A 15414-nucleotide genomic window follows, 5' to 3' on the forward strand; every position below is an offset into this window, starting at 1 on the left:
TTATGAGCAGTTTCCCATCCAGTTTTCTCACTTTTAAGTTAATTACATGCCTGTATATATTTTGAAATTACTTTGAACCTGAGTATTTGGCACATGATGACTTAATAAATTTTAACTTTCAATAAAAAAAATATATTGGTGGAAACATTAGGCAAGTGGGTTACAGTGGGGAGAAATCTCTGCTATGGGTCTCAGACTCTGCCCATTGCTTTCCAGTGGGTAGAAGCTATTTAATATAACAATGCACGCATTTCAAAGGCTCTCCCAGTTGGTCGCAGGGTGTTAGCTCAGACAGAGGTGGCCATGGGATGGCAAAAGAGCCCAAGTGTCATCAGACCTTCAACCTGTGACATTCCAGCCTCTGCACAGTGGAGGTGGCTGGAAGGGGGGGTCTCTTCAGGACTCTTGTTCTCCCCTTCGCCAGACTGGCTGAGGCCTTCCTGCAGGACTGGAGTAGGACCTACTCAGACGCTGCCCTCTTCTGAAAATCCCCCCACAGATGGCACTTGTAAAAGTTCTGACAGTGTCTAACTTTAATCTGGAAACATTGTAGTATTTGTTTAAAAAAAACAAAAGACCTGTTTGTAAGGCTGTAAAGCTAGAATGCAGACTGGCTGCTGCTAAGCCATAGTCCCTACAGCAGCCGACCCCGCTCCCTGACGGGTCCTGACCCATGTCGGGCTAAGCATGTCCCCCGTGAGCACCATGATTTCCAGTGCGAGGTCTCTCACTTGGGCATGGGAGTTGATATCAAAACAGGTACTGGTGGCCATACGTCCTGGCTTCCCACTGCATCCCTGCCTCCTGCCAAGAAATCAGAGAGCCCCATGGCAGTTTGTGCTATGCAACCCTCCCTTCCCAGAGCTGTCAGAGTAGACCCCACTTCCGCCACCACATAGACCTGATGCCCTTCTTCAGCCTTCCTCCACATGCTGTCTGTCCTGGTGCTGGGCCCTGAACTCATGTTCAGTCTCCAGCACCCACATGGTAGCTCAGACCTGTCTCTAACTGCAGTTCTAGGGGATCTGACATGCTCTTCTGACTCTGTGAGTACCAGGTACACATGTGATACACATACATGTGAGCAAAACACACACACATCAAAACAATTAAAACAGGACTAGAAGGTACCTCCTCCAGGCTGCTGAAGAGCTACTGAAAACTAACTCCAGCGAACAGTATACTCACTGGTAAAAGACTGTGTGACTAGGATAACTTTATGAAATTCTGTTCTCAACAATCCTATTTAACACCATAGTCAAGTCGTGGTCTCATGGTCAGGACAGTAAGGGCAAGGACAGCCAGGCACAGCGGTAGAGCTGTCCGTGTTGCTAGTGTTATAATCTCCTTAGCAAAAACCTCAGCAGCATTCATGGGGCTACTGAGTGACTTGGCGCAGTCACAGGACACAGTGCTACACACTCACCAATAAGGAGAAGGCGGAGCTGAAATGTAAGCAAACATTACAGCTCTGTCCATCCTGGCAGGAGGATCTAAAGATACTTGTGTCCTTTTCTTTGGCTATTAGACCTTTAAACTGTTCTCCAGGAAATCTGAATTTTCTCAGGAGTCACAGCTGGGGAAGAGGAAAGCTGAGTGAGGCCTGGTTCAGTCAGGAGAGAGCTTGTCTCCCAAGAAGGGATTTCACATGATTCTGACTTGTCAGATCCACGGCAGGAAAGGCCCTTGACACCCAGGTTGTCTTTGTCCTGATTCAGTGGGGATAATAAGCTAGCCACACTACAGCAAGGGCTGCTTACCCTCACATCAGGGACACGCGACAACCAGGGCTGTTTAGACAGTCTGGGCCAGGGGGACACTGGATTGATTTGTTCTCTTCCTAATATGACCACATTTAATATGATAACCCCCATGACTTTATCTGTTAACTGGCCAAGCTTGCTGTGACCTGTGACACAAGCCTGCCTGCCTGTGCCAGCCAGAGGCTGACCCTGGGACCCCAACCATTGGGTCTGTTTGCCTATTCATCTTAAGAGTAGGAGGGAAATTAAATTATTCCTTCGACCAACCCAGGAAGGTGACCGGTCTTTCTTCCGGAAGCCAGAGGAACCCAGCAGAGCAGAAGCTGAAGGTCTGATCTCTGAGTCCTTTGGAAATCCTGGCAGTGGGCTGAGGGCAGCGACAATGTCTGCTCCTGGCATGTGATCATCTGCAGGAAGCTGGGATGAAGGAGAAGAAAAAAAAAGTTTTTTTATTCAAGGAATTAAAGGTGTGTGCCACCAACACCACCACCCGACTTCATTAAAATCTTAAGGGATTATATTACATTGCCATGTAAAGTGTCTAAGAAAAACAAAAGGTGACAGTTAGATCATGGCCTGCACCTTACTAACAGTAGTAAAGAAGGCAGTTGGTGCCATCTGTAAGGCCCGGACTAGATGGGCAAATATAATGTAGTCATGGGCTGGAAGAGTCACCATTGCTGAGGTGTACAAATTAATATGACCAACAATGAAAACTAAACTAAAAGGAGCTAGCAATCACTGGTCATTAATATCCCTTACTATAAATGGACTCAACTCACCTATAAAAAGGCACAGACTGACAGACTGGATATGAAAACAGAATCCATCCTTCTTCTGCATACAAGAAACACACCTCAACTTCAAAGACAGACATGGTCTCAGAGTAAAGGTTTGGGAAAAAATATTCCAAACAAATGTACATAAGAAACAATCAGGTGTAGCTCTTCTAATATCTAACAAAATAGATTTCTATCTAACATCACTCAAAAGAGACAAAAAAGGACATTTCATATTAATCACAGGAAAAATCCATCAAGAGGAAATCTCAATACTGAATATCTATGCCCAAATACAAGGGTACCCTCATATGTAAAAGAAAAACTTTTAAAGCTTAAATCATACATTAAATCCTACACACTAATAGTGGGAGACTTCAAAACTCCACTCTCACCACTGGACAGGTCAATCAGACAAAAAATGAGCGGAGAAATAAGAGAAATAACTGATGTGACTCAAATGGACATAACAGGCATCTATTCCATCCAAACAGAAAAGAATATACCTTTTTCTCAGAACCTCATGGAACCTTCTCAAAAACTGATGACATACTCGGCAACAAAACAAACCTCAACAAATACAAAAAAAAATGGATAACCCAATGTAATCTGATCAGATCATCATGGTTTAAAACTAGAAGTCAACAGCAATACTAATTCCAGAAAACCCACAAACACATGGAAATTAAGCAATTCTCACCTTAATCATCAATGGGTCAAGGAAGAAATAGAGAAATTAAAGACTTCCTAAAATTCAATGAAAATGACTACACAACATACCCAAATTTATGGGACACAATGAAAACAATGTTAAGAGAAAAATTCATAGCACTAAATGCCTACATAAAGATGCTGGAAAATCCCACACTAGGGAATTAACAGAATATTTGAAAACTTTACAACAAAAAGAAGCAAACTCACCTAAGAGGACTAGAAGACAGGAAATAATCAAACTGAGAAATGAAATCATGAAAATAGAAACAAAGAAAACAATACAAAGAATTAATGAGACAAAGAGTTGATTCTTCAAGAATATCAACAAAATAGACAAACCCTTATCCGAATTTTTTAAAAAAGTCAGAGAGAGAATATACAAATTAACAAAATCAGAAATGAAAAGGGGACATATCAGACACGAAGGAAATATAGAGAATCATCAGGTCATATTTCAAAAACCTGGAGTCCACAAAATTGGAAAGCTTAAAGGAAATGGACAACTTTCCAGATAAATATCACTTACCAAAATTAAATCAAGACCAAATAAGCAAATTAAACAGACTTAGAACTGTTGAAGAAATAGAAACAGTCATCAAAAGTCTCCCAATCAAAAAAAAGCCCAAGTCCAGATTGTTTCAGCTCAGAATTCTACAAGACTTTCAAAGAAGAACTAATACCAATACTCCTCAAATTATTTCACACAATAGAAACAGAAGGAACAATGCCAAATTCTTTTTATGAGGCTACGATTACTATGATACCCAAACCACAGAAAGATATTACTAAGAAAGCGAATTACAGACCAATATCACTCATGAACAATGATGCAAAAATACTCAATAAAATATTGGCAAATGGAATCCAAGAACACATCAGAACCATCATCCACCATGATCAAGTTGGCTTCATCCTGGAGATGCAGGGATGGTTCAACATATGAAAATCTGTCAAGATAATCCACCATATAAACAAACTGAAAAATAAAAACCACATGATCATCTCATTAGATGTCGAAAAAGCTTTCGACAAAATATAACAGCCCTTCATGACAAAGGTCTTGGAGACAGCAGGGATACAAGGAACATACCTAAACATAATTAAGGCAATATACAGCAAGCCAACAACCAACATCAAACTAAATGGAGAGAAACTCCCAGCGACTCCACTGAAATCAGGAAAGGAACAAGGTTGTCCACTCTCTGCATATCTATTCAATACAGTTCTTGAAGTCCTAGCTAGAGCAATAAGACACCAAAAGGAAATCAAGGGGATACAAATCAGAAAAGAAGAAGTCAAACTCTGTTTCCTGATAATATGATAGTTTACATAAGTAATCCCAATAATTCTACCAAGGAACTTCTACAACTCATAAACACTTTCAGTAATGTAGTAGGATACAAGATTAACTCAAAAAAATCAGACAAGGGAGGAGGAAAAATGAGGTAGGAGGCAATAAAAGGAAGAAGAAGGGCGTAGAAGTAGAAGTGTGGGAAGTGTGAAGAGAAAGGAGGAGAAGGGAAGAGGCAAGCATAGAGAAGTAGGAAGAAAAGGCAGTAGGGAAGAAGTGGGAATAATTTGGAGGGGAGGGGAGAACGGAGGCTGCAGGGAAGAGGGAATTGGACGAAGGAGGAGGGAAGGAAGAAATCGGAGAAATGCAGGCAAAGGAGTGACTAGGGAGGAGGAAAGAGTATGGAGGAGGGGGTAGAGAGTGGTGGGTCTCAGTGCCATCGCCAGCACACACATATCCCCGAGTCCCTGGGCTCCACCATCTTGTCCCAATTACCCCACCAGGTCCCTGATGCCCTACCCCCTCTGCAGTATCACAGGGTCCCACAAACACAGGGGCCAGACCCACATTTTTGTGTGAAGAGTCAACTATATGCTTATGGGATGCTGAACAGCTCTATTCCTGGGGACTGGATGGTCACTTAACCACGGGCAAACACTATTGCTGTTCACAACATTCATTTATTAAAATTAATAATGTGAACTCTGTCCTTCTTAACTGCAGTTGGAGGGTGTGCTATGATTAGAATGCTTACAGCGTAGCATGGGAAGATGGGTTACAGGCAAATAAAAACGTAACAATTGAGTAAGCTTGGGAGGTTAAAAATGCTGTGGGCAAATAAACACCACACGCCCGATGAGGAGACTCCTAATGGAACCCAACCAGTAGCTGGCCATGGGGCCTCCAGTCAAGTGCTTTGTCCTACATGTTAGTTATGGGACAGAGCAGCCCCACTGGCAGCAGAGGGTCCACCGCTGGTCTCAGGAGTCAGGGAGTTTCAGCTCAGGTCATATGCTGATACTGCCTCCATCAAGAGGCAGCTTGAGTGTGTGTTCCAGTGGATAAAGCCCCTTCCCACACTGAGTGCAGGCTCCCTGGAGAGAGATCTAAGCAGCATAGTGCGAGACAATTCACATGGAACATTTTCTTTAGAATTCTCAACATAAGCGTTTGCATTAAATGAGGCCCTCTACGTCTTACAGAAATGACTTGCAGAGGGTTTCCCAGGGCCCTCACCCTACAGCACCTTCACTGGACTCATGGCGATGGCTCTCCAGCTGTAGTGGGACCGGATGCTCTGCACTATCACCGCATTGACAACATGACCCACAAGAGGGGTATAGCCCACAGGGCATTTCAGTGAGTTCAGGGTGAAGAAGATGGAGTGATTGAGCAGTCCTTGTCGTCTGTGGATGCTAGTCACACGGGCCTGTCAGGAGAAAGTGTGGCAGTGAGCACCAGAAGCCTGAATCCCTGGGCAATCTCTGTCCTTCCACCCTCTGGCTCTAAACACTTGCTGACCCCACTGTGCCACTGTGTCCTGTCTGTCCTGCCTGCTACACTGCCAACACTGAGGTCCGTGTCACCCACCCCCTTCCCCAGATCCAACCTCACACCAATTAGAGAGGAGACTCTATTGGTGGCTTAGTCCTGCTGGGGAGAGACCATGAGATATTAATAGTCACCAGTGGCCATTAGCCCCTCCGGTTAATGTGGATAGGCCAAGGATTGATGGTAAAGGAAAACAGCATGAAGTGAACTATTGCCACCTACACAACCCCGTCACTCTTCAAGCTCATGCTTTCATCTGTACCTTTGTGGACACTTATTTGCAAGCTAGTTGAACCACACCCCAGCCACAGCCCCATTTTGCATTCCCACCTTCCCAGCAATGCTCTCTGAACTGCTCATTTTTCTCCTGTTGTTTTTAGAATATCCCACCTATCAGTCCATGTGGCAAGCCCTGTGACTCGGGATTGAAGTATTGTATGTATGACCTCTGTTGTCTTAGTTACTTCTTTACAAAGTCCTGCCATTTAAATAAATGGGTCAAGGAGACATTCTCCATATGTCCATAGTTCCCAACACACCCAACAGAGAGCTAGTCACAAATACCACCAAAAGAGGCTTTGAAACAAGCCAACTATATGGAATAGCCATTACCTCTTCCAGGTGCCTGTGCTTTGTGGCCTTCAGTGACTGTACTATGATCTTTGAGGATCCTTGCTCCACAGAATACTCAATGTCTAACCAGTCCCCTTCATACGGTGTAAAACCTAAGATAGCTAAGAGAAAATTGAGTTTAGAATTCTGCCAATTATCTCCAGTCTCAACTTTAGAAGACTCTGGATAAACGTGGTTACATTTTAAAGTCAGTCAAGTAAATTTCATTGCTACGTTGACTTTTAACACCATGATCAAGTAGGTAGGTGGTGTAAGGTACAGGTAGCTTAGAAATCTTCTAGCCAGAATGGAAATAGATAATTCTTTGTTGTTTGTTTGTTTGTTGATTGTTTTCTTTTTTGAGACGGGGTTTCTCTGCCTTGACTGTCCTGGAACTCCCTTTGTAGAGGAGACTGGTGAACTCGCAGAGTTCTGCCTGCCTCTGCTTCAAGAGTGCCACCACCGCTAGGCTCAGAAACTGATTGTTTCTAGACACTGGTTTTGCTCTATTCCCTTAGCTGAATCAAGTGGACAAATGGACAATGACATCACAACCTGTTTCTTTGGGAACACTGGAGGATTTACTGCTTAATTGGTCACATCCAGAGTCTTCTCTTTGAGACAGGGCCTCACGTGTTCCAGATTGTCTTCAAACTAATTCTCCCTTTTCCCCCTCTCTCTTTTGCTCCTTCCCTCTCCGCGTATTCTTCTCTTCCTTTCTCCACCGCTTTCCCATCCCTCTCTCCTTCCCACTCTCTCTTTTGCTCTTTACTTTTCTCTGTTGTATCCTCTCTCTATCCCTCTCCATCCTTATCTCTCCTTTCCTCTATGCCCCCTCGCTTGTGTACTATCTCCCTCCAATCACCCTCTCTCAGACTCCCTCCATCTCCCTTTCTTTCATTCACCTGTCCTCCCTGCTTCTATCTCTCTTCTTTACATTCTTTCTCTCTCCCCTTCTCTTCCTCCATCACCATCTCTGCTTTCCTTCTTCTTCATCTCCCCCCTTTCCTGTCACTCCTCTCCTTTCTTCCTCACTGTCTCTCTTCCTCCTTCCTTTATTCTCTCTCCCTCCTCTTGCATTCCCTCATTCCTCTTTCATCCTCCATCCTTCTGTCTCCCCTGCCTGATTGCCTCTCTCCCTCATTCCTCTCCCACCTTCCTCCATCTCTCTTCCTCTCTTTACATCTCTCCCCCTCTTCTTCCCTCCATGCTTTCTCACTCTTTCCCTTTCTGCCTCTCTTCCTCTTTCTCCCTCTATCCCTCTCTTTTTTCTCCCCTTCCATGTCTCTCTCCAACCTCTCAGTTCACCTTTTTCTTCTCCCTTTATCCCTTCCTCCCTCACCTCTCCTACTCCCCTCCCTTCCTCCACTTTTTCCTCCTCCCCTTCCCTCTATCTCTCTTCCTCCTTGTCTCTCATTTTTCTCTCTTGCCCTGCTCTCATCCACTCTATGTCCTTCTGCCCCTACTTCTCCCTCCCACCCACTTCCTCTCTTTGTCCCTGCATCCCCTCCTCCTGTCTCTCTCCATCCCTGCCTCCCTTGCTCCCTCCATATCTCACCTCTCCCTCTAGCTCTCTCCCTTAATCCCTCCTCTGTCCCTTCCTCTCTTTCTCTTCCCTTCATGCTTCTCTCTGTCTTTTTCTCCCTTCCTCTCTCACTTTTCTGTGGAGGTTTCTCTCGTCTTTCTTCTTCTCTCACTTCTCTGGGTCTATTTATCTCATCTTTCTTCCTTTCCCTCTGTCTCCCTCCCTCTCACTCCATCCATCTCTCCCTCTCTCATTCTGCCTCCTTTTCTCTCTACCCCCTTCTTCTCTACCTTTCTCTCATTCCCTCTCTCCCCATTTCCCTCTCTTCTCTCTTTACTTCCTTTTCTGTCTCTCCATTTCTCCCATCCCCCTTTTTCCTGTATCCTCCTCTATCCCTTTCTCTTCCCTTTTCCCTACTTCCCTCCCTCCCATGCTCTCTCTCTTCTTTCTCTTTCCCACTCCTCTTCCTGTCTCTCTCTACCTCTCTCCCATGACTCTTCCCCTCACCCTCTCCCTTTATCTCTCTATTTCTCTCTCTTCTCTACTCCCCCTCTACCTCCATTTCCCCCCTTTGTCTCCTTCCTCTCTACCTCCCCCTCTCATTCCCTCCATCCCTATCTTCCTTCTCTCTCCCTTTCTCTTCCTCCATCTATCTCCCCCAATCTCTTCTCTCCCCTACCTCCTTCACTTTCTCCCTCCCTCTTTCCTCTATCACTTTCTCCCTTTCTCTTCTTACTCCCTCATCTCCCTCTCCTTACATCCCTACCTCTCTCCTCTCTTCTTTCCTCTGTCCCTTCCTCTCTGTCTTTCTCCTTCTGTCTCCCTCTCTCAGTCCCTCTCTGTATATGCCTCTCACTATTTCTCCTGCCTACGCTTCTTTCTTCTCTCCCCCTTTCTTTCTCTCTCCTCTCATTCTGCCTCCTCCTCTCTTGTTTTCTTCCTTCTCTTTTTGTATCCATCACCGTATATGTCTCTCTGCCTCTCTCACCCTCTCCACATATACCCAGGAGTGTCAAGAACCAGACTCAGGTTTTCCGCTGGGGAAGTATGTGCTCTTAACCCCCTGCTCCATCTTTCTGGCCACAACAGGTCTTAGTGTTTTAAAAATACTTTCTCTGTGGCTCACAGCCACCTAAAGCTCAGAGGGGATCTGATACTCTTCTGAATTCTGTAGGCAACTGTATTCATGTACACAGACCAACACACACACAGAGAGAGAGAGAGAGAGAGAGAGAGAGAGAGAGAGAGAGAGAGAGGAGAGAGAGAGAGTATCTAAAATTAAATAAGCCTTAAAAGTATAAAGCTTTTTATGCATTTGTAATAGTTTTGTTATCAGAGTTACATACTCACCTGAGTGAAAAATGTGTCCATGTTTTATCTCTGCATTCAAATAAATGAGCACCTAGTGAATGGCAGTGTAAGTGTTTACAAACATTACCTGTTCGTACCTGCATTGCACTTGACTTTTGGTGGCCAAGATTCACCACAAATGACGAAGAGCCCCTGAACTCATCAGAGTCTCCTGCAGCCAAACCAATGTCTGCACTAAAACTCAAAATGTTGAATGCAACAGAGCTTTAAAATGAAAACTGAACCTTTAGAAATGCTGTCCAGGTAGAAGTAGTATTCATCAGCTACATGGATGATGTCTTTCTTCACATAGGAAACACACGCAGATAATACTTGGATCTTGGAGTATGGTTCTGTAAACTTATCATCTTCTAAGAAAACACATACCTACAAGATGAGGAAGGAAGCAGCAATAAAAAACATGATCAGAAATCAAAATGGAAACCTGTATGTATAAACCACTGCCCGTGGAAGGACTGAGCTAGGAAAGGCCAAGAGGGAATGGAAGATTCCATATTTAAGACGTTCTCCTTTGTTGTAAACAGCTTGGCTCATTGGGAAACCTTTCTCCACTGGGCTCTTTCCATCTGTCAACACCAACTCCATGGTTATTTCCCTCAAATTGACTTTCTTAAAGAAGTGAAGTACCAGTCATTGATCTGTTCACTAGCACCCCGGTAGTCCCCAGGCTGACGATCCATTGCCCCACAGACCTGTCTATGCCCAGATGCCAAAAAAAAAAACTTCATAGCCATAGTGTCCAATGAACCTACCCAGAAGCCTTATGTCCAGGACCCATTATCACCATTCCAATTCCCTTAACAGAACAGGGAATGCGAACAGATTCAGTGGTTCACGGGAACCACAGAGGCAGTCTTTCAGTTCAGCAGAGGCACAAGTGGTACTCCACTTTGTGGGAAGGCACAAAGTGGATTCTCTTTATGTGTGTGCATGTAGCTGAATCCAGTCTTGCTAAATGTTCAGATGTAACTAAACTGTGATAGGAAAAAAGGACTGTAATACATGGGTGAATTAGGAAACAGTGCAAGACTCTCTGTATATTCTTACTGAACATGTGGACAAGAAGAGCTACACTGAACACTGAATGTCAAAAGTTCAAAAGGTGGCAATGTCACAATGACCCAGGAAACCTTATATGTTTCTTTTCTTAAGAGCCCCAAATTGCTTGCTATGCAAACAGTAACAATATGCCTGATTGATAAGTGGCTGTCAGAGAACAAAAATAGAGGCATTCTCCTGTAGACTTCCATCAGCTCCCAAGAAAATTTCCAGGCTGCTTTTCCCTTCTAAGACTTGCAAGGCTTTGGATGTCCAGGACCCTTCCTTGCACATACTGAGAAATGGGCAGCCTGGTACTAGGAGAATCAATTCGTGCAGCAATGTTAGTTGGTAGATGATGTGGGAGTGTCATATATCAATCTGTTGATTTCATTGGTTAATCAATAAAGAAACTGCTTGGCCTGATAGGTTAGAACATAGGTGGGTGGAGTAAACAGAACAGAATGCTGGGAGGAAGAGGAAGTGAGGCAGAGGCCATGCCCTCCTCTCCAGGGCAGACACGATGAAGATCCAGCCCAAAATAGATGTACACTAGAATCTTCCTGGTAAGACGCCACCTCATGGTGCTACACAGATTATTAGAGATGGATTAATCAAGATATAAGAGTTAGCCAGTAAGAGGATAGAGCTAATGGGCTAAGCAGTGTTTAAATGAATACAATTTGTGTGTTGTTATTTTGGGGCATAAGCTAGCCAAGCTGCCAGGAGCTGGGTGGCAGGAACGCAGCCCACATCTCCTACTACAAACAGACAATTTTATTATATCTCTATTCTGTGCTATAGTTTCATGACTCTATGAGCCTTAAAACTCATGAATCTCACACCCCAGATGGCAGATCCCAGTGGGTTGTCAGTGTTAACTGAGTAAGTGTTTTCTGAAAAAGGAACACACACTTCACTTGAGATAGCCCTCCACTTTTGTAAATGCATCCATGAAAACACGGATTTTACCTGAGAAAGCAATGTGACAAGATGGTGCTGTGTCTAATGCTTATCACTGTTGAGCCTTCTGTTTGAACACTGGGACAACATGGGATTTTACAGGGTAGAATATAGAACTCAGGGGTGAGTATAGTGGCACGTACATCATGACCCACTGGCTCAGGGTGCAGGATTCCAGGAGGACGAGGACACCGGGGCAGTAGAGTGATACCCTCCACCTCCCCTTGCTTGTTCTCTCTCTCTCTCTCTCTCTCTCTCTCTCTCTCTCTCTCTCACACACACACACACACACACACACAGAGAGAGAGAGAGAGAGAGAGAGAGAGAGGAGAATCTCCACCTACAGAGGACATTGTATTTCATGCCAAGCACTATATAAGAACTAGAGAGGTAAGTTCCAAAGACAATGACAAGGTTGAAATTGAAAGACCCATAAGAAAAGTCTTCCCAAACCTATGCAAAGCTTACTTCAGTTGCTTTTAAGTCATGTGATAGTGGGTCTTCCTCCACAAAGGCAAGGACTTTATCTCCAATTTGCACAGACAAATGGCCGATCACAACACCAGTGCTGAAGAAGACACAGTTCTCGATCCAGCCATAACCATCCTCACAGCTAGTTACAATACCCTTTACAATCTTGGTATTGGGTTCACCTGTGAAAGGGAACATGGCAAGAGCCATGAATTAATCTGAGAAGCAATAACCTAAAATTCCTCCCCAGAGATGATATGGTACACAAACAAGTCCTTCTGCTAACAGGGTGCTTCTGGTGTGAGGAGCCCATGCAAGGAACTGGAAGCAAATAGGGACCTCTAAGGGATTCTGGAGGCAGAAGATACAGGTTCAAATCCTGACATGCCATGCTTTGCACAGGAGGACCCTGGTTAAGGGCATGAGTTGGGACCCAGATAGCCTTGGTTATAACCACTGTGTCCTTAACTGATGGTCTGTGTAGCCCCAAGTACACTTCATGTCCTCTCTGACGATGTTAGGAAATTATGTCTCCTGATTTCTGTGGGGCACATTAACAGGCAAAAAAAATGTCAACCTCAACTATTGTGAGTGTCCTGTACACCTTAGGATTCAAGGTCTGTGCGTGGACACTGTTTCAAGTACAACAATTACTGTTAAGTGTTGTCTAATACAGTGAGGGACAGCTATGGATTTTACAGAATCAACAAAAACAGGCCTATGGGCACAAGTCTGTAAAGAATGACAGAGAAGAATCAAAAGTTCAAGGCTTTCCTAAGCCACAAATTAAGCGCCCCTGGCCACCTGTACAACACGGTGAGTCCTTGAGTCAAAATTCCAATGTGAGGAAAGGAGCGCGTGTTCTGCCCAGGTGTGCAGTGACTGCCTACCACATGGGGACTTTAGGTTCCACTACCAGCGCAACATCCAGATAATGTAGGGAATGGATTTGGTTTCATGAGGCCAAGGCTCACACCGTGGCCCTAGACAGGCCCGAGACTCAGTCATTATGCAGCTTAGCTTGGCATCAAACTTCTGACGCTCTTGCCGTTCCAGAAAAAAAAAATGCTGTAGGATTGGCATGGCAAGACTGGGGCTTCTGTTGAAGGATCGCTCATGAATATTAACCACATGCCCGGCTAATCGAAACACCAGACCAGGTTAGAATGACTTAACAGCTTGGACACCGTCCACCCCAGCAAATCTTACAGTGCCCTAGCTTCCCACCCACCCACAGGCCTTCACCCATCCTTCTTGAGTGCTCACTAAAAGTGAGATTCGAGTTGCAGGGAACAAAGTGAGCATCATTCAATCGTGCCCCCTGCTCTCCCAGGCTTGGCAAAGAACTGGGACTGACTCCCTTCTTGCCTCAAATACAGGCAGGGATGGGAGAGGATCCAAGACGGATGCTGAATTGCACTCAAATGTTGGTACTTTCCTGATCTCAGAAGTATGAGAAAGGTTCTAAGGAACTTTTGTGTCCCAGCTAGTATCAGTAGGTCAAAATTCTTCCCCATTGGCCCACCAAGTGAATTTAACAAGGGGACACCGACCCACTGTGGACAGGGGCAGGCCTCTATGATCTTTTGTACCCTGTGCTCACAGCTAAGGAGAACCTCTCTGAAGTGTCTCCTGCAGTGAAGTCTATGGCACTGTGTGCCCGGGGTCTACCTTCCAGTTGTGTCCGGTCTCTTCTGAGAGATTCAATCTTCCACTGAAATAAGTACACTACACCACGCAACAGCCTGAATAACCGCCCGATGCCACAGTAGGAACAGCCACTGCAATAGCAGCATGAATGCCTAGACATCATGACCCCCATGTGGTCACCTCGTGATCTTCTGCCTCACTCATGGGAGACAGTGCCAGATGGCGACTGGGCAGCCCCCAGGGCAGTGAGGCTCCTCCTACCACCCCAGCAGCTCTGCAGGAGGTGGTCCACAGCCTCTCCTGAGGAGCTGGTAACCAGTGGGCATTGTTCCGCCCACCAACCAATGAGAGCGCTCCATGCACTCACAGTGCCCCACTGGCCAATGGCAGGCGCTGAGAGAACCATGAATCCTCTTGTGCCTTTTTCCCCAAGCCATAGGACGATCATGGAAATGCATTGCCCCGTGAAGCCTGGGCTATTCAAAGAATGGTTGGAAAGATATTGTTTCAATGTTTCCTGAGAATACTAAGTTCCGGCTTAGGGGCTAGAACACAAAGGTGTCCCTGGGTGTAGAAGAGAAGTTCAATGTGCACTCAACAGAAAGACAGGCATGGTTAGACGGCGTTTAACAGCAACTGTGGTGACGGCTGTAGTAGTGGGGTTCGTGCTATTAAGCCACAGTTTAGCAACTTAGTGTTCTCGAAGGGGTGTGGCTCCTGGAAGTATTTTATTTCAGAGTCCCGCAGGGTGCCTGGGCTAGGGGTCCTGAGCCATGTTCAACACCCACCATCTCTGCTCAGCTCCTCTGATGGAAACCAGTCATGCATTATCAGAGAAGCCCTAATTTTCGCTGCTCCCTCCCGGTCAGGGTCAGCCTTAGTATGCGAAAATTCTATGTAAGCATTATCTTTCCTCATTTGTTTAGCAAGTCCCTGTGGGCCACAGACGCATCTCTATCATGAAATTAGGGAATAAATAGGCAATTGCCTTCATTGTGGCTTAATTTTCTTGGAGCCTGAGGAAATCAGAACCGACCCAAAGGGTGACATAAAGAAGTAAATGCCCACAGTGGAAAGTCCTCAACAAGAAAGCTGACACAAAAGTGTCCTTTGAAAAGAAGGTTTACTGTAACAACAGGACTTCAAGGATGCACCTGAGCCTCGTGATGGAGGAGAGTTTTAGAGAGAAGAAAAAACAGTACATGGAGAGTGATATGTGAAGGGGAGGCCTTCTCTTTTAAAGTCCAGACGTTGGTTCATTAAGAGTGAGCATAAGATTATTTTTACTTAACATCTAATATCCATTTACAAGTGAGCACATGCCATGTTTGTCTTTCTGAGTCTGGGTTACCTCATCCAGGATGATTTTTTTTTTCTAGATCCATCTATTTTCCTGCAAATTTCAAGATGCCATTGCTTTTTACAGCTGAGTAATACCCTGTTGTGTAAATGTACCACATTTTCTTTATCTGCTCTTCAGTTGAGGGGCATCTAGGTTGTTCCAGGTTCTGGCTATTATGAATAATGCTGCTATGCACACAGTTCAGCAAGTGTCTTTGTGGTAAGATTGATTATCCTTTGGGTATATTCTCAAGAGTGGTATAGCTGGGTCTTATGGTAGAGTGATTCTTAGTTTTCTGAGAAACTGCCACACTGCCTTCCAAAGTAGCTGTACAAATTGGCACT

General features: G+C 44.9%; 1 protein-coding gene across 1 annotated transcript; it reads right to left on the reverse strand.

Annotated features, from left to right (window-relative positions):
* Positions 1-5784: 5784 nt before the first annotated feature.
* LOC101994021 (cancer/testis antigen 55) lies at positions 5785-14178 on the reverse strand. The gene is made up of 5 exons (XM_013350479.2): positions 13750-14178; positions 12076-12260; positions 9831-9972; positions 6711-6832; positions 5785-5976 (listed from the first exon to the last, which is right to left on the reverse strand). The coding sequence occupies exons 1-5, from the start codon at positions 13898-13900 to the stop codon at positions 5785-5787; spliced, it is 792 nt and encodes a 263-aa protein (XP_013205933.1). The 5' UTR covers positions 13901-14178.
* Between the last annotated feature and the right edge of the window lie 1236 nt (positions 14179-15414).

The sequence above is a fragment of the Microtus ochrogaster genome, chromosome X (assembly GCF_000317375.1).
Source record: "Microtus ochrogaster isolate Prairie Vole_2 chromosome X, MicOch1.0, whole genome shotgun sequence".
NCBI classification, from domain to species: domain Eukaryota; kingdom Metazoa; phylum Chordata; class Mammalia; order Rodentia; family Cricetidae; genus Microtus; species Microtus ochrogaster.